This window comes from Salvia hispanica, chromosome 4 (assembly GCF_023119035.1).
Source record: "Salvia hispanica cultivar TCC Black 2014 chromosome 4, UniMelb_Shisp_WGS_1.0, whole genome shotgun sequence".
NCBI lineage: Eukaryota > Viridiplantae > Streptophyta > Magnoliopsida > Lamiales > Lamiaceae > Salvia > Salvia hispanica.
Window position 1 is genome coordinate 35,606,179 of NC_062968.1, and position 18,828 is coordinate 35,625,006.

Sequence of the window (18,828 nt, forward strand, 5' to 3'; positions counted from 1 at the left end):
ATTTTAAACCAAAAGCTGGTTGGATGGCCTAAATCCAAATAAAAGAAGTACTACTATCATCTATACATACTCTTCCACAAGGATATGTTGAAGGGTTCCAACATTCTATTATTCAATTTAAATAAAAATATTTTCACAATATTAAAATGCATTAAAAATACGAAATATTACAAATTACAAAAAAATTAAAAATTACATAATTAAAATCCTAAAAGCTAAACATTACACAATTTGATGTAGATGAGTTGTATGAAAATATATGAATGAGTGATAATTTGATGTCAAAAATGGATGATGAATGTGTGTATTTATAGATGATTTTGGGATTAAAAAATTTAAAAATTTTCAAAAAAGGGTAATAAAACGGCTATATTTTTGCAAATCTGAAAATATATTTTTTTATTTTTGGTAATATTTTCGATTTTAAAAAAAGAAAAAAGAAAATCCAACGATAAACCATTGGCGAATAGAAACGCGTCATGTCGCCTGCTCATTAGCACGGACGTGCTCGATGCATCGAGCAGCGCCGTCCCAGCGAGCACCGCTGCGGATGCTCTTACAAGCCCTTGTTTTTCTCTAAAGCCCATCTCGGCTCGGCAGATTCAGCGTCAAAATGAGCTGATATGTTGAAGGAACTGGCAGCGGAAGCGTGCGTCAGACTATCATAATTTAATAATTATTAATCACACAAATAAATCACATAATAATCAGATCTATTTAGCAGATTATTCAGACAAAAGCTATTCGTGTAATTCTCACATGTATCATGCTCATAACTTGAATTAATCATGCTTTAAGAATATTGAAACCTAAAACATGCTTTTCTCCGGAACAGAAATAATACCTAATTAATTCTCCAAAGAATTGATGATGGCTAGCGACTTCACCACGTGACGCTTTGAATACTAGACCACAGATTTTCTCTCTTGTTCCCGAACTGTACTCCAATATCAGTGTGGGCTGATCTCACCGGAATACTAGCAGCTACTACAGAAGTAATATTGAACTCTCCCCATCCAAATCCGAAATTATAAGTAATCCGGGTTTCTGTTTTAAGTTTTAACTTTCATTTTCCACGCTTAAGATAAAAATATCCATTAATTAATTAATGTTTGCTATAGACTTAATTAACTAATTTCTTATTAATTCCAAGAGTGGACTTAGCATGAAACGCTTATTTATTATTCATAGAGTGATCAAACTCCAACTAGCTAGGTTCCGAATAATAAAACCTTGTTTCGCGCTCCTCTTGAGGGCATTATAAAACGAGACTCACCTCGCGCACGATTCAATATAATAGCAATCTTAGCACCGCTAGATATTAATTACCACTACCCAATATATCAGGATTATTGGGTTACGAAAAACCCGCACCATTTGATAAGTCAAAGTAATGCATAATCAATACCGTATGCTCAATGCTAACCTACATTGATTAAGAAACAAATATTTATCAAGACCTCGCCTTTCAGTAGATAGCCCAAGGACAAGTCTTGCTGTTAGATCCGTTCAGTGCTTTACCACACCAATGTCATCTTATTTCAGTAAGACTTAGAAATATGCGGACTGACATTGCAACCTTTCACGATGGATAGTCTAATTCCATCTAGGTTGTGAAATTCTTTTTTTTCTTTGTTTAGGACTTTGTGTTATCTTAAAGTGGACGCCGCCCACAACCGGTCTACTAAAACAAAGACTTAGACTTTGTTAAGTTAACTTATACATTTAAACATGCATTAACATCCATTAAATATAAAACATAACAACATTATGACAAAAATAATCTGTTTTATTCTTTGGAAAATAAAATAAGAGATTTACAGTATTCAATCACTCGAAACGTGATTTCTAGTATACAAACCCTAACATATGTATCTCTTCAAATTCGTCGGATAGCAATCTGCCTCTATTCATGAATCCAAATACTCCCTCCGTCCGTGAATAGGAGTCCCGTTTTTCCATTTTAGTCCGTCCGCGAATAAGAGTCCCGGTTCACTATTATCATAAATGGTAGTAATAGGGTCACACCTTCAATTAACTCATTCCACTCACATTTCATTTAAAACTAATACATACAAGTGAGACCCCTATTCCACTAACTTTTTTTCCACCCACTTTTTTTAACATTTCTTAAAATTCGTGTCGCCAAGGAATGAGACTCCTGATGGCGGATGGAGGGAGTACAATTTTATCTCCTTCATACCCTTTTCTTCCAACGCTCTTTCAATTCTTTCTCTCTTTCTATTAGAATTTACAGCAAGAATTTCTGTTTGACACATACCTCCAATAATAGCTCCATATGCACTCATTTTAGGCTTCAAACTTTTGACACCATCTCCATTTTCAACTCCAGTGCTTCCTCGACAAATTTTCCCCTAGAAATAGAACAAATTAACTCATTGTATACTTCTGCATTCGGCAAATAACCATTTTGACACATCTGGTCCAACAAAGACTTTGCTGCAAATGGTCTGCCGTCATTACATAAAGCAAGTATTAAATAACAATATATGTATGTATTGGTTTCATTAATTCCTTATGCAGTGTAATTGATCATAGTCTGTTTCTTTGTGCCAACAATAGAGCTTTATTTATTCTTCCAATGGTGAAGGATTTATTTTGTTTATCATGGTAATTTTATTGTGTGTAACAAGAGTATTACGAAGGAAGAAAAGAGAATTTTTTTTACCTTTCAAAGAACAGTGCACAAGAACAAGCCTCCGTGAATAATACGAAGGGAAAAATAAGGCAAAATTGGATGTTCTCTTCTTTTTTGCCCCCTCACATAGAGTATATATAGGAAATAAACATAGTTTGATTTAGGTTTGGCGTGCAGATTTAGTCGTGAGAATAAGAAGGGAAAAAAGAGAGCCAAATCTTTTTGTTTCCTACGCAGAGTATATCTAAATATAGAAGATTTGATTAGGTCAATGGAAAAGGACAATACATGAAATAAATGAATTTATTTAGGCCAAATTTGTCATTGCATATTAATTTCTGATTTCATAACTTCCCTATCAAATAAAATAGATTTATTAGAAAAAATTTAACTAAGGTATCAAACATGTGTTATTAAAATCATATCTTTCCCTAACTTGGTTCTAAATATTGGTCACTAACTAACCTAGATATATTCCACGTCACTTATCAAACGAGCCCTAATTGTAATTAATAAGTAACTTATTCATTTAAGACATGCTTAAATGTAAATTTAATTTTCAACATTAATCTAGAAGCAAACTTGCTTGTGCCTAATTATATTTTAATAACGCTCTATTCAGTTTGGACTCTTTTAATATAATGTGTTGATTAGTTAGCAAGTACTCTCTTCGTTCGTTATTAAGAGTCTCACTTGTATATATTAGTTTTAAATGAAATGTGAGTAGAATGAGTTAGTGGAAGGGATACGCTCGGATTTTGCATTGTTTTATGGCCATTATTTGGTCCGTTTTTTATGTCAAAGTCATCTACATGTCCATTATTAGCATATTTTATATATTTTGGTATTTTGACGTGTTTTGTGATAAATGTGCATATTTGAGCCGAAAAAGGGAGTCAAAACGCAAAGTCTGGAAATTCTGGAGTCAGACGGCGACGGCGACCGCCGCAAGCTGTACGGCGACTGCCGGCGCCCAGCGGTCAGAGCTATGTAGCGAAACTTACGCTTGGAAACGAGTCTCGCCGGCGACCGCCAGAAGTCATATGGCGGTCCGCCGCCGAAGGAACAGAGACTACTGGACGCAACGCAGCGACCGCCGGCCAAGGTGCGGCGGGTCCGGCGCAGAAAGGCGGCGAATCCGATCAGACCTAGATCTGCTCCAAGATTTACCATATTTTGAAGATCTTTTCCTTCTACAATGAGGATTGACTTTCCCCTATAAATAGGACCTCGAGCTTCATCAAACCGGAGCTTCTTTTTGCAACATAAATTCCCAGAGATTAAAAGCTAGAGTACGTCATTTGTGCAAGGAGTTGAAGAAGGATTTCAAGAACATCAAGAACGACAAGGATTCAACCTACGGGTTTTATTTGCTTTAGTTTTATGTTCAAATTGTTTTCCCTTCAATCTATGTGTTTAGCTTATTCCAATATGTGTAACTAAACTCATAGGATTCTAGGGATGTGTTAGTAACGACTTTGGTTATACAATTCCAGTTTTCTATTTAATATCCGTTTCGTTTTTACTTTGTTTCTTTCCTAAGTAATTCTGATGCTGCATGATTGAGTGACACAATCTTGCATGATATAATATAACTTGCTTCATAACTGTGAGAGAGTTCTAACGAGTTAGATCCACTTAGTAGACACTACAGTTAGCTTCCTTTAAAACGACACTTTTAATTGAGAGTGGGGGCTTTTCAAGGGTCTTAGGAACTTTATGGAGTTACGTGTTAGGATTGACAACCCTAATCTTGTAATCAATGTTTGTATCGCATGAGCATAAGCTAGGTGACTCGTCCTATCAAAGTAGTAACTGTGCTAGGGTGTTGTAGTTTGGAATTTGTATACCCATAATTGTGAACGCACATCCCTGGAATTCCCCTCATCTCTATATTTTATCTCCATCATTTATTTGCAATCAGTTGTTATTTGCTTTTACATATTTTCTGTTTTCAAAAGTTTTCAAAATCTTTCGGTTCTCCAGATAGTAATTTAGTTCTAGTAGGAGATAGACACTTTGTGTTCTTCTTCCCCGTATTCGATATCTGGTACTGACCTTTGGCTAGGGATGTCAATCGGGCCAGCCCATCGGGTTTCGGGCCAGCCCTATTCAGGTTGCGGGTCAATCGGGTGCGGGCTAATCGGACTGTGATTTTTTCGGGTTATAAAAGTTCAACCCTAACCCTAAAAGCTCGGGTTTCGGGCTAGCCCAGCGGGTTAATCGGGTTGCTAACGATAAAATTAACATGCGCTCAATCCAATAAATAATAGTGAAAATTATTATATTTATAAAATGTAAAATATTTAATTATGATAAATTTGAGATATATGCTTAAACTCAAACATAAACATGACCAAATACTAATATTTGAGATTTATGTAAAATAAAACATAAAATCAAGAAATTTTAAAACATGTTTTAGAAATTTAAAAGTATATATTTTAATGAATTTGAAGTTTCTAATTTATATATCTATTATTATGTTAATAAAAATTTAATATATAATTTATATATTTAATATATAAAATTGAAAGTTATTTTTTTAGTAATCTATATTATAAAATATCAATGAATTGTCGAATTAGAGTCAAACAAATAGAACGATAGAAATCTTATCGGGTTTCCGGGCCAGCCCATCGGGTTTTCGGGCCTGGCCCTAACGGGTTGCGGGTTAATCGGGTGCGGGCTAATCGGGCTGTAATTTTATCGGGCTAGAAATTTTCAGCCCTAACCCTGTAAATTTGGCGGGCTATTCGGGCCGGCCCACGGGTTGCGGGCTATATTGACATCCCTACCTTTGGCTATACTATTTCTATTCTGTATACTTGCAGGTATTAATAGTGCTAAAAATAGTGCATCAGAAGGTGAGACCCTATTACCATTTATGGTAAAAGTGAACCGGGACTTCTATTCCCGGACGGACTAAAATGGCAAAACAGGACTCCTATCCGCGGACAGAGGGAGTATCACATTAAGATAGTTAGCACACTAACGCAATCCATAGTTATATTCATTTAAGAATGTTTTTCTTTCTCTTTTTGTTTATCATTTATGGACCTACACTAAAGAAAACTTAAATTTTAGCAACACAAATTGAGACGCAATTACTATCGTTCAGAAATTTTAAAAAATAATCATAATTTAGGACGCAAAAGAAAGCATTTCTAAATTGAGGTCAAATTATTTTAATCTTTTACTTTTCAATCTAATTGTTGGTATCATGTTCTTTCTTTTAATAGTTTGGTCCAACCATTTACTAATATTCCCTCCGTCCACCATCAAATGTCTCATTTTTCCCTTTTCATTCGTAAATGTCACATTTCATTTTTACTATATTTGGTAAGTTGACCCTACATTCCACTAATTCATTCCGCCCACATTATATTATAAAACTAATACTCCCTCCGTCCCAGAGAAGTTGACATACTTTGAAAATTGCACGGGATTTTAGGAGGTTTTGTTTTGTGTGTTAAATGGAGAGAGAAAATATAATTTTTATATTCATGTGAGAGAGAACTTTTTCCAAAAAGGAAAATGTGACATCTTTTGTGGGAGAAAGTAAAAAGGAAAGTGTGTCAACTTTTATGGGACGGAAGGAGTACTACTATATAAAAATGTGCTCCACATTCTACTAACTTTTTCTCAAAACTCGTTCGCGTTTACGGTTAGATATTGGACATGGAGTAAATACCTGATTGTGATTGGTTATCTGATTCACTTTAAACTCGGTAGTCTGCTAATCTCTTTTTCAGTTGGTCGTACATTTTGAATTTGGCAATGCTGAAATAGTGATCACATATTGTATGATTTGCAGGGACTTGCCTATAATGCAAAGAAAAACCTACTATATGTAGCTGCACTGAAAATCACGCTCTAAGGTAGTACTTCCCCATGGAAAATTATTTAACCATTTCTCTGCTGCAAACTCAGTTTAACTGAGTTATACCCTTAATTTGGACAATTTAAACATCCAACCAAAATAAAAGGAATACTATGTCATAAATTGCTTTTTCTTCAATGAAGCAGTCTCAGAACAAAGACTGTTTTTCAATGTGAGATATATTAATACATGAACATTTTTCTTAATCAACAATATTTGCAGAATGGCTGTATAAATGCAACATAGGTACATGTAAATTCACCAGTGAAGCTCAGCGGGCGAGTGGAGTTTGCTGATTGTATGTCTCCGTTTTAGGTTTCACGACGTACTGCAATGGTATCTCTGCTGCAGCTGCTTGGTCGGGAGCAACTTCTTGAAAAGACACTTCGAACATCAAAGGCTGGTATAGACACACTTCATCTTCCTTACAGTAGTAAACCTGTGGATCAAAGCTTCAATGTTACTAACATACTTCAACATTTCCTTCAAACCAATATAATCAGATATCTATCTACAATGCTTTGGACAACATCTAAAAGGAACTTTGATTATTATAACAGAAATTGAAGGAACTAAACAAAAGCTATAACTATTCTAAACAGAGCAATTAAAGATAGGACATACCTTGCAGAAAATTCTACACTTGGAAGGTGAAGGGGAGGATCGTTTGAACTGTAGAACCGCTGACCCTTCAGGGATGATATTACCATCCATAGGATCGACAGATACTGCATTTTCTGGCTCAATTTCCACGCTGAATTTACTTTGTGCTTCCTAGACATGCATGGAAGTGTAAAGTGTGGAACAACAAGAACAGATTATTATAGAATATGAACATCAGAATATACTATCTACATATTTAAACTTGAGAGAGGGACAAAGCGAACCTTTGAGAAATGGTAGCCTTCTAGTACCCGCATTTCCAGACGTAGTCTCCCCTCATTGATGGAACCACCATCGATGACTACGGTCTCCGTGTCAGATGTGGCTCTCCTCCTTAGACGGCGTGGTGATTTTGTTGATTTTGGGGTAGGAGGTTGGACGCCTTTCAGCTCCAGAGTAAGAAGTGCTGGTACTTTCTTGTTCAGGTCCAAGTACCTTATTAAGCTATTATTTGTATCAGCTATGAGTAATCTTCCTGAAACAATGTCAAATATAAGGTTTCTTGACTATGAGGTGAAAACATAAGTTCAAGCTGTGGAAGAAGACGCATTCAATCCAAACCACAAAATACTCATACACTATTTTCACATCTAAACCATCATCCAATCTATTTCGATAGATTATTTTCAAAATTTTCAATCAAAAAATCGTAGAAAGCTTGTAGTACAATATTAACAACCCTTCTTTCGACTGAGTTTGCAGCAGAGAAATTACCATTTCCAGCTTCGACGAGTCCGGAAGGCTCAGAAAGCTGCACATTTTGAATTCATTAGCGATAATATTTCAAGGGACAAAACAAACCGTCAAGGTGACGCTAATAGTATACATGTATATTCAAGCATATAATAATTAAGGACTTCTAGGTTGAATTAGGATCATTATAATGTTAGACTCGGTATTCAAAAGTCTGAATGATTCCTATCACCTACACATTAAAAAGATCAAAGCATAATGTTTACAATCATTCGTATTCATCTCATATACTTTACTCTTTGGTGGTAAGAGAAAACGAGGCCTCACCCTTTAAATTCCTCCTTTCTATTCCATACTCCCACTCTTTCTTATTCCCCATTTTCACTCCACTGAGGAATAAAAGGTGGTATTAAAGAAGCCTTATACCACATTTTTACACCTTATTTGTTTTGAATGATGAAAGCCTAAAAGGTGGTAGAAGATTATAAAATCCTCCCTTGGTATAAAATTATACTTGCCCAAGGGAAACGGTGTTGCCCGAAATTGTAGACAGTCTGTCCAGATTTTTTAATACGTCAAAACAAACAAGGTATTAGGGTTTGAATGGAGTTTATCCTTCCTTATACCCATTGCAGTCTAGGGTCATGAAAAAGTAATATCTGCAGTAACATGTGCATTTAAATTAAACAAATACTGAAGAGCTAAATATAAGTATCTTTTCAACCTGGGCTTCCAAAACTGGCCCATCCTTGAATCCAGCCTTCCCGGTGCCAGCTAATGTTGTGACTCTTTTACTAGCTAAATCCAGCTTCTTAATCTGAAACGTAAATTAACAAGCAGAGGGTGAACTTTATTCTAAAATAAAATAGTAGAATAGCACTCTTACACCTACAAAGCTCATATTACTATCATCTTCTTATGCAGTTAAGTTACCTTGTGGTTATAAGAATCTGCTATATAAATATGACCATCACAGCCACAAAATACTCCCAAAGGATGCTGAAGAAGTACTTCGGAACCTACTCCATCATTGTCTCCAAACTGCAACAAATAACAAAGTGAAGTTAACAAATATGTTTACTTTTTGCATATATAGAGCTAGATTATAAACTTTGAGCGGGTAGAAGAGTGCCTTGAACAAATTGTCCGAGAATATCGGATCTCCACCAGCTAGTAACCTTGATCCTCCTGTTTTTAGATCTAGTGCTCGAATTGAGCTACTCTCACTATCAGCAATGTATGCTTCCTTTAAATCTACCAAATGAAACGAGTACAAATATTCAAAATTTACAATTTATCATATAAACCATAGCAGTTCACCAATAATATGCAGCTAATTTTGATGTGTCAACATGTACCAGGTGACAATGCAATTCCAGACGGTTGAGCAAATGAAGTGTTTCCAGAACTGTATCAGCGTATTAAAGAACTCAGTCAGGATAAATGTTGGAATAAATGAATAATCCCAGAAAGCACAGATATTGTGCAAGATAAGAATCACACAAGTATGAAAAGTATGATGTTATGATATCTATGCTTCACGGGTAATTTTTTAGCCTAAAGCAAGTTAGCAATTCATTGAAAACTATGATGATTATCACTATCAAAGTATATCATCACTAACTGTTTAGGCAATGGCATTACGCAAACAAGCGACTAAAGATGAAAATAAACACTGGACTTGGATTCTATAGTCATAGTCGTAGACTAGTGAAGATCCATAATTGCTTGTGAAAACTGTATAAAATGTCATGGCAACCCAGCTCGTGAACCTAATATGAGGCGAATTCACGTCACTTTTTAGTTCAGAAGCCTAACTTCAGCATAACTGCAACACATATTTTACCTCGAACCATTCAAATTTCTTTCATAGCCGTCACCACTAAAAGTTCTAGTCGTTCCATCTGGTGCATATGTCCAAATCTGATGCTGGCCGGCCATCGCAATGTAAACCATATCGTTCACAGGATCAAAGCAGACATCCCAGGGTGAATTAAGGAGCTGAAAATATAAAAGTTTAAGAATGTCAAGCCATGCAGTGAGCTTATCATTGCAGATTAAGTACTATCTGAATAATACAATAGAAAATCTTGCCTGGGATGTTCCAGACCCTCCTCCCTGGTAGTCAGAACCCTTTTTTCCATTTCCAGCAAGTGTTTGCACTGTCTCATTGACGAAATCAATCACCCTAAAGAATACAAAGGAAAATGCATTCAGAATGCAGAAAGCTAAAAAAATTTCAATGGGGAACTGCTACCTTAGAGCGTGATTTTCAGTGTCAGCTACATATAGGAGGTTTTTCTTTGCATTATAGGCAAGTCCCTACAAATCATACGAAATGTTATCACTATTTAAGTATTGCCAGATTCAAAATGTACAAGCAACTGAAAAAGTAGATGAGTGTGAAAAGAATAAAAATACTATTACCTGTGGGCGGTTGAACGTGGCATCATCAAAGTTACCATCACGAAAGCCCTCTTCTCCAGAGCTTCCAATTTGCATTTTGAAGTTACCATCAAGATCAGTGACTACCTGAAACCAATCAAAACTCGAATAGGTATTCTCAGTCTACATGCATCTCCACAAGCTTTGGCTTCCATTCAAATAAATAAGATAATGTGTGCTGAGAATATATGATGTGGCCACTGGCAACATCACTTTATGAAAATGAAGATAAGGTATGCAGCTTAGGATGTGTTTTAAAAGCTAACATTTCTAGAAAATGCTGAAACTTTATATATTTTCCTGCTGATTTCCTTCCAAGTATAATCAACTGTACATCACCAGAAAAAAGTTTTTAAAAAAAGCAATACAAAGATGAATGTGATGGTTATTTAATGATACCAATTTGATGCATCTCACTCTAGGAAAAAGCAAACAGATGCAATAAGGTAATTGCTAGCCTTTTGAGACACGATTACAGAAGCGGAATCACAAAGAGAGGAAGAAGCCTTCCCTTTTACAAAGACAAGGAGATTAGGTAGATAATGGACACTTACAATGCGGTTGTGGTTGCTGTCAGAAATGAAGAGCCGGTTATTGAGAACATCAACCTCCAATTTACCAGGAAATTTCAATGGGGATGTCAATAATCGAGGATCATTGTCCTTTTCCAAACTCAAAGGAAGAGGTCTGTTGTCCAAAACTTTCTTACTACCATAATATAGTAATGCTGCTTCAACCAAATCATCGAGATCCTTGCGAAGGAAAGTATATACAAAGTTAATGCTGTTTATATCATTCAGTACTGAGTATAATATATTTGATCTGCAAATGAACCTTATTTTAAAGTTACAGCGATGCCTAATTGTGATAAACTGTAGAAAGTATATACATTCTGGAGCAACAATATTATACAATCCAAAATGGAAATGTAGTGATTTCTAATGGGTACAGACCCTAGATGGATAAACTCAGAAACAAATTGAAACAATATCAGTGAAACATCATGAACATAATATCTGCTCTACATAATCTTCATAGGAAAAGAGAAACAAAGACAAGAAACAAACCAAATTATTAGCAGACTACTGAGTTGAAAGTGAATCAGATGATCAATCACAATCAGGTATTAGCAATGGGTTGGACCAAACTATTAAAAGAACATGATGCCAACAATTAGACAGGCATATAACTGAATTAAGCCCAAGACTGAACTGATGCAAGCACAGTTATCTCTTTCCTATACATACACATCAGCACTAGAAAGTTTAGAGACAAATATGCCAGAGGTAACAAGAAAATGATGAATTATCTTTGCGTTACTCTATGCATAAGTGATTACCTTCCGGCGACCCTCACCAGATACTTGTGCTATAAGCTTCCCGTTTGGCCCAACAATGGCAAATGTGGGCCATGAGTTTATACCCAACTCTCTCCACAAATACATATCACCATCATTCACCACCTGAGTCAGTTTCAAAAGTAGCACAGTGAAGACTGATCAAAATATGATTGGCCTTTCCAGAAAGTCGATTATGCATAGATAGGCATGAAAATATTTACATAGAGGTCAGTGGTGTTGGATTGATTGTGGTGATAAAACTTGATCCATCTAGATCTTATTTTTCTTTCATATGTTGTTACTCCCCTTTTATACTATTCGCATATCTATTCTTGGCCAGCATGGCTGCTGCTACCATTTCCACCATCAATGCAACAAACCACTTTCTTTGGCTTCTTCTTTTTTCATTTCCCTTCGTTTTCACCTTTTTTTTAGCTTTTTTAATTTTTATTTACATTCCTTTTTTCCATTAGGAGTTTCTGGGTGGTGGTATTTATCCCTGAATGGAATAAAGAATCAGCAACCAGTAACATAAACTATAGCTTATTTTTGCTTAATTAAGGATCAGCTATAGTATTCTAAAAAAGGGATCAGATATAGAAAGCAACCTTAAAGTGTGACTTTATATTTTGTAAACATTATATGCTTGTATAATGTTGATCCAAATGTCTTATTAGGCCCTTCACGGTATGATGGAATGCAATGTGATTCCTGCTTCCATGCTATTCATTTGCATGGTATGATGGAATGAAGGAGGGAATGAAATAAAATTGCAAAGAGTTGTCATTTCATTCCATTCCTACCTTTATTCCCTTCCACCCGCATTCCATTCCATCATACCAAGAAGGCCTTACTACTTCATCTTATTGGTAATAATCTTCTAAATTCTCCATGCTCCTGACTTTGTTAAGTTAGATGGTCCTGCCTAAGTCACACTGTCAAAATTTAATAGCCAATAAACAGTCAGGTGAATGCATAAACATACCGGGTGAGTGATTCCATATCTTAAAACTGCATTTCTAATAGCCTCCAAGTCTTTCTCGTTATCAAACTTGGCAGAGTGAACTCCTACTACAGCAAACTGCAATAACCATATATTACTCACAACATTTACAAACCATGACATAATAACGTTATAAACAACATGGGAATTCATTATCATACAATAATTTATAGATTGTATCTTCTACATAACTTTAGACGGTGAACACCAAATGACATGTGGGAAGGAATGCACATCAAACTTCCACGTGTGAAACAAAGAGATAGACAAAGAGATCAATAATCGACTTGGTTCTGTTCTGATATCATCATGTAGAAATGAGTCACTCACCCCCTTAAAAGGCCTCATAAGGGGGGAGGGTTATTTACTCATATATAGCTAGACAAGATCCTTGCCAAGTTGATATGGGATAAGAAATGGTAGTTTCAATAATAACTAAAATTGATGGACATAATCAACTTTTGCTGAATATAGGTTATAGTAAATTTTTTAGTGGACATCATTTTCCATTTATATAGATTATCAAGTGATAAAAAAAATTTGAAAGAAAAGAAAGGAACTTGAATTTGAGATAGAACATAAATGAAATCAACATAAAAGCAACTCTTGAACCAGATAACTTTCACCCCGATCAACTATAACGTAAATAAAACAACTAGAGAAATAATATGAAATATGAAAAGATAGAAGAAAAAGATCATACCGGTGCATCTTTATACTTTTTCTCAAGAAACTCAAGATCTGGTAAGACATGCATGCAGTTTATGCAGCAATAGGTCCAAAAATCGAGAATAACCACTTTTCCTCTCAAATCCTGTCCGATAAAAGGATTTCATCAGAAGTAGCACTGTGTACTTGATCTACACTTGCTTCTACTATCTAAGCGGGCGTATAGATTGGAACATATTTTCTTTTCAAGTGAACCTATTCAATCAGGTCAGATAAAAGTAAAAAAGCAAACTTAATAGTGCACAGATATACCCTTTGTAGCTGAAGGGGAGCCGTGTTCAGCCAGTCTAGCTTGGATGGAAACTCCGGCACAGTTGTCGCAGTTCCCCTTATATAACAAAAAGTAGCATGCGTCAGTTTGCATAAGTATCTTAAAAATTTATTAACAAATCAAAGTTCTATATACTTTTTCTCCAGATCAGATATGTAGTTGACAAACTGTTGGATTCTATCATCACGAGATTCTTCTGCAACCAATCAAAAGGGACTAGATTGTATTTTTTTATCTTATAATCAACAGCGAAAAACATACGATCATGAGGACGATGAAATTAACAAAAGTTTATTGATGATAGACCTTTTTTGGGTCCAAAAGAAGGACTGCCAGCCCCAAATAATGCATTCCAGATGGCTTTTGGAGATGCATACTGCATAGCCTGCATAGACATGAAAGCTTGCAAAGATACATCTTTAATTAAACTAATGAAGCATAGGTCATCAATTTCTCAAGTTGCATTTTTCAAATAAAAGTAGTACCTTACGGTTTGTGACAATAAAGGCAACGCAAGAAAGAGCGATTCCCAAACTTCCATATCTCAAAATATTACGCCGAGAACCCTGAAACCTGTCAAAGAATCATTCTACAGTTCAAGTAGTAACGGACTGAATGGTCCTTTTTACACTACTCATAGCATTTAAAGTTCATCATGAATAACTGGTCAAGTGAAAACATGTGATGAGTAAGAAGAAGAGACCAAACAAATTTGAAGTCAGGTGCTTATTTATTAAACAAATAAAAATGTACAGTCATTCAATTCAGTAACTAAAATAGGCAATCATGACTAATAGCAGAGTCAGATATCTACTGAGGCCCTCTGGCCACAACAAATTGGAACATAGCATTCCTAATGTCCAAGCCTAGATGATCTTTCTCTAGCAAACTCTATGAGAGTAAACAAAATTGCATTTCCCAATAATAGGTTTCTAACTAGTTTAAGAGGTCATCTAGATATTGCAGTTCCTATGCAAACCTTACCCTCCAAATGAGAAGATTGGATCTGCCATAGAATCTTTACCCTGAAATGCTTCACTTTCTTTACTGTACAAATCGGACAGACTTTGTGCGGAAGCACTATTGTTTTGAGAAGGTTGCCTCTCTGGATCTGCAATATTTCTTGTCATTAGATATTGTTTTGCATCAGAAATTTTCAACATCAAGCACCAATGCTATTGCAGAAAGTGCATAGCTAAGAGAGTTTACCCTTGATCGCCTGAAAGAAGGAATGAAGTTTAAAGCAACAAAAAAGCATAAATAGTGAAAACAAAATTTTTAATCATCAAAATGAATAAAATCTGTCATATACATGGAACTTATAAAAAATATGTTTCAGATCTTATACAAGAGGAATCTCAGCCTAGTTCATCATTTATGATGCAAAATGGAAATAATGTGTACTTCCACAACTACATACTATGAGAATCAGAGCCACCATTAAGAATATCATCAAGGGAAATATCTCCTATCTCCTTCCTGATAAGTGATGGACCAGCAGCCCTCAAAGTATCTTCAGCTAATGTCGTTGTAACAGCTATACATCTGCAAGCGCACCAAATTCTCTTAAAACCCATAAATTTGTCGAAGTGGAGAAAGAGAAGAGGAAAGGGGGTGACATTTAATTGATGATCAGCAAAAAGAAAAGAAAGTAGACCGATGCTCAACATTAAACTGATACATTTGAATAATATGATAATGCTTTATAACCTCTAGACAACAGATTTAGGGTCCAAACCCTTCCCCACACCTACTTTCCTCTTCTCAAAGAGGTCAAACTGTTAATCACACAAAAACCAAGAACAGATATACATAAAAAAAAATATACAAAACAAAACAAGAAAACAAAAGTAAAAAAAAAACTACACTGGATAATCATAATAAGATAGCCCCTCCGTCCCATTCAAGATGATCACCTTTCCTTTTTTGTTTGTCCCAATCAGATGACCACTTTCCAATTTTGGAAATAACATCCTCTCTCCTCTCTCCTCATTAAAATATTCAACTACTTTTTTCCTCTCTACTTTATTCCACCTAACAACTCTTCCTAAAATCCCATGCCACTCAAGAATGTGGCCATCTTGAGTGGGGCGGAGGGAGTAACTCTAAATAGGAGATACCGCTTCCATCAAGAGCACGGGTTTTAATAAAATGGTTGGTGGTGTGTGAGTGAGGAGTGGAGAAAGGGTCCTGCTTTAAAAGTGTAGTGAGTATTGTGAGTCGTGCACGGACCTAATAGAAAAAAAAAGCGGTTGTGAAATCAGACGAATTGCAGAACAAGCTGTCTAAAAAGGTGGGGCTTTTATGGGTGTGTGGCAATCATTATTGATTTTTGTTCTTATAGAAAACTGCTGTACCCAGCATATCTTGGTTCCTTTGGTTATAAAAGAAAAAGCAAGCACTTGAAAACCTAGAAGACTTCGCAAATAAAGTCTGGGATATAGTAAGGTAGTATCACTTGCTGTTGGGCGTCAAACCAAAAACATTTTAATATTCTCTGTGATTTTTACTCTGTTATAATGTGGAGCATTTAGTCATACTTTTACATACATTAATAGGTATAGCCCAACCTATCGCAACATGCTGTAGTTCAAAAATCTCATTACATATGATAATTTTGAAACCAGAACAAGACGGAAATTTGGCATATGAAGCGAAATTATAGACTTACATCAATGCACTCAAATGCAACAAAGAGAACCCTGCAGATAGAGTCGGGAGCAATGCTGAACAATCCAAGTGATAAAAATGCCACAAATCCTTACCTCATGCCAGCAGATTTTGCAGCTTGAATTCCTGCTAATGCATCTTCAATCACAAGACACTGCACAAAGATTCCTCCCATCAGTCTAAGTTCTAACAATCTTTTCATACTGGGCAAGCCCTCAATATTTATATTTTAAAAGGATCAATGAGTTCTGTAGCAAAGAGCTGTAACTAGATATTTTACAATGTACAGATATCTGAAATGTCCAAATAACTATTGGATGATAACAGTAAACTTAATAATGCCTAATAAGAATTAAGAATAAGAACTAAAAGGACAGCCCTAACACCAAAATAAATAAGAATAAGAACCAAAGGACAATAGCCACCAAGAAAGGAAGTTATAGAAGCAGTGAAGCACACCTCATTTGTTGGCACATCCAATATCTTTGATGCAGCTAAGAAAATATCAGGGGCAGGTTTCAAGTTTTCAAATGCATCCGCAGACACAATAGCATCAAACCTGTTCATGTAACAGAAATAGAACAGACTCACAACCTGGAAAATGGTATAATCACATAAAAGTTTTTCAAATCATTACATGATGATATGTCAGTAGCCATCACAAGTGCCTTGCATTACTTAAATGCTCAACTCTGTGATGGTTCTACTGACCAATCATTATTTGCATATGGTCATTACGATGCACTATGTCCAAGTATTCACACAGTCGTATTAACACTCATATGGAGCTAGAGTTTAGAATAATAATGATATTGATTAAAATGCCTAGGATGAATCAACATTCCTGCCATTAAAAGAGGTTCAATCTCGAATGAGTCTTGAGACAAAGTTAACATTCTATCTCTTTGTTAGTACAACCTTTTCTCCATTGTTACTTCAAGATTGCTTTTAACCGTGTAAACAATGTTATCAAGATTTTACAACTAAACTCACATTGATAATTGCAAACCAGCAGCTGCTAAATTGGCATCAACCTTGATACGGTCAGCACTAGATGCAACAGCAACTTTAAGGCCTTTGGTTTTACACTGTTATTCAGTAGCATTAAATTCAACAGCAAATAAAATTGTGAAATGAGCAATAAAATGCCTTTGTTGCAGGTATACCTGCACTACAAGTTCGTATGCACCAGGGAAGCCTATGCCAGAATTTGGCTTTGCATACTAGAAAAAGTCAAATGCTTTAATCAAATCAAACTGATTATCAATATAATGAAACAGGTAAATAAATGAATCGCATGATATTATGTTGAATCACCTTATCCAGATATATCTCAAAGAATCTCTTCTTTGCGGACTCGGGATTAAATCCCTCCACGCCCTTCACAGAAGCAACACCTCCCAAAAATTTAGCTTCACCTGATTCAAATTAATGGACCACATCTTAAAAAGTATCTCTAGAGATTGCACATTGATAAGAAACAGTTAGTGGAAACAAAAACATGAGATTACCTACCTGTGCCCATGAAAGGCACGAAGTCTTCAACCGTGACTTGAACTCCCATCTCCGCGAAAACATCGACCGCCGCCAACCTGGAGAGCTCCTCGCTGTTACACAGCACCCCGTCCATGTCAAACAGCACCGCCGACACTTCCCCCCAGTCGCTGCTGCCGGTTTCCTGCGGGTTTCTCTCTTCCAATCTCACGCACGCCTTCACCGTTCTTCCAATCGTTCTCCTCCCACATAAATTCGAAGATTTATCCTTTCTGAGCAACTGGTTTTCGAGAAATCTTGATTTGGAGTTGAAGAAGCGCAGATTATTGATGTGGGTTCTTGAACTGCATAGTGAAAAGGGGGTTGGAACTGGTCTCAAGGCCATCGATTGTGTTGTTGGTGATCAAGCAAGGAGAGTGTTTGAGTCTGGTTTATGGTAGTAGGGAGTTGACAACCTTATCGTAACATGCATAATTTCTGCGCAATCGTGTAGCTGTTAGAAGATTTTCTCTCATTTTTTCCCTCTTTATTTTTTCTGGTGTCGAATTTTTCAGCAGCAATACCGCCGTTATATCCAACGGAATTATTCACTAATGTCACTACTTATTTCTGTGATGCGGTTTCCGTTATATCTAACGGAATTACTCACTTGGTACTTATTTTTGTGAGGTAAAAAGCGGTTCGGATCACCTAGTGCATTTCCTACTTCACCCCTCACAAACATATTATATTATAGTGGGATCCACTCTCATGTATGTGAGGGGTGGAGTAGGAAATGAATTAGGGAATGCATTAAGTGATCCGGATTGGGTAAAAAGAAGTGAGAAATTAGTCGGCCCGGCTAAATTTATACGTAGATAAAATGGAAATTTTGAAAATAATCTAATAAAACTGATTTTTGTAGATGAATCGAACATTGTTTTAGTTCAAAACTACAAAGCGGTTTTTCCTCCATATATTAATTGCCCATGCACTTACT

At 35.9% G+C, this 18,828-nt stretch overlaps 1 protein-coding gene across 2 annotated transcripts; it reads right to left on the reverse strand.

The window, feature by feature from the left end:
• Positions 1-6,642: 6,642 nt before the first annotated feature.
• Positions 6,643-18,364, reverse strand: LOC125221690 (protein SUPPRESSOR OF QUENCHING 1, chloroplastic). Of its 2 annotated transcripts, none has more exons than XM_048123898.1 (28): positions 17,871-18,364; positions 17,673-17,773; positions 17,522-17,578; positions 17,349-17,443; positions 16,815-16,914; positions 16,451-16,509; positions 15,106-15,230; positions 14,670-14,796; positions 14,171-14,258; positions 13,993-14,087; positions 13,821-13,883; positions 13,667-13,742; positions 13,389-13,499; positions 12,668-12,763; positions 11,683-11,805; positions 10,898-11,095; positions 10,326-10,430; positions 10,156-10,220; positions 9,993-10,086; positions 9,745-9,899; positions 9,257-9,306; positions 9,031-9,152; positions 8,832-8,939; positions 8,623-8,715; positions 7,920-7,956; positions 7,430-7,680; positions 7,167-7,316; positions 6,643-6,981 (listed from the first exon to the last, which is right to left on the reverse strand). In XM_048123898.1, exons 1-28 carry the CDS (start codon positions 18,232-18,234, stop codon positions 6,814-6,816), a joined length of 3,276 nt encoding a protein of 1,091 aa, XP_047979855.1. In that variant the 5' UTR covers positions 18,235-18,364; the 3' UTR covers positions 6,643-6,813. The 2 variants fall into 2 exon arrangements, with proteins under 2 accessions (XP_047979855.1, XP_047979856.1); XM_048123899.1 differs by having other exon boundaries at positions 13,821-13,881; positions 13,992-14,070; positions 17,871-18,363.
• Positions 18,365-18,828: the final 464 nt, after the last annotated feature.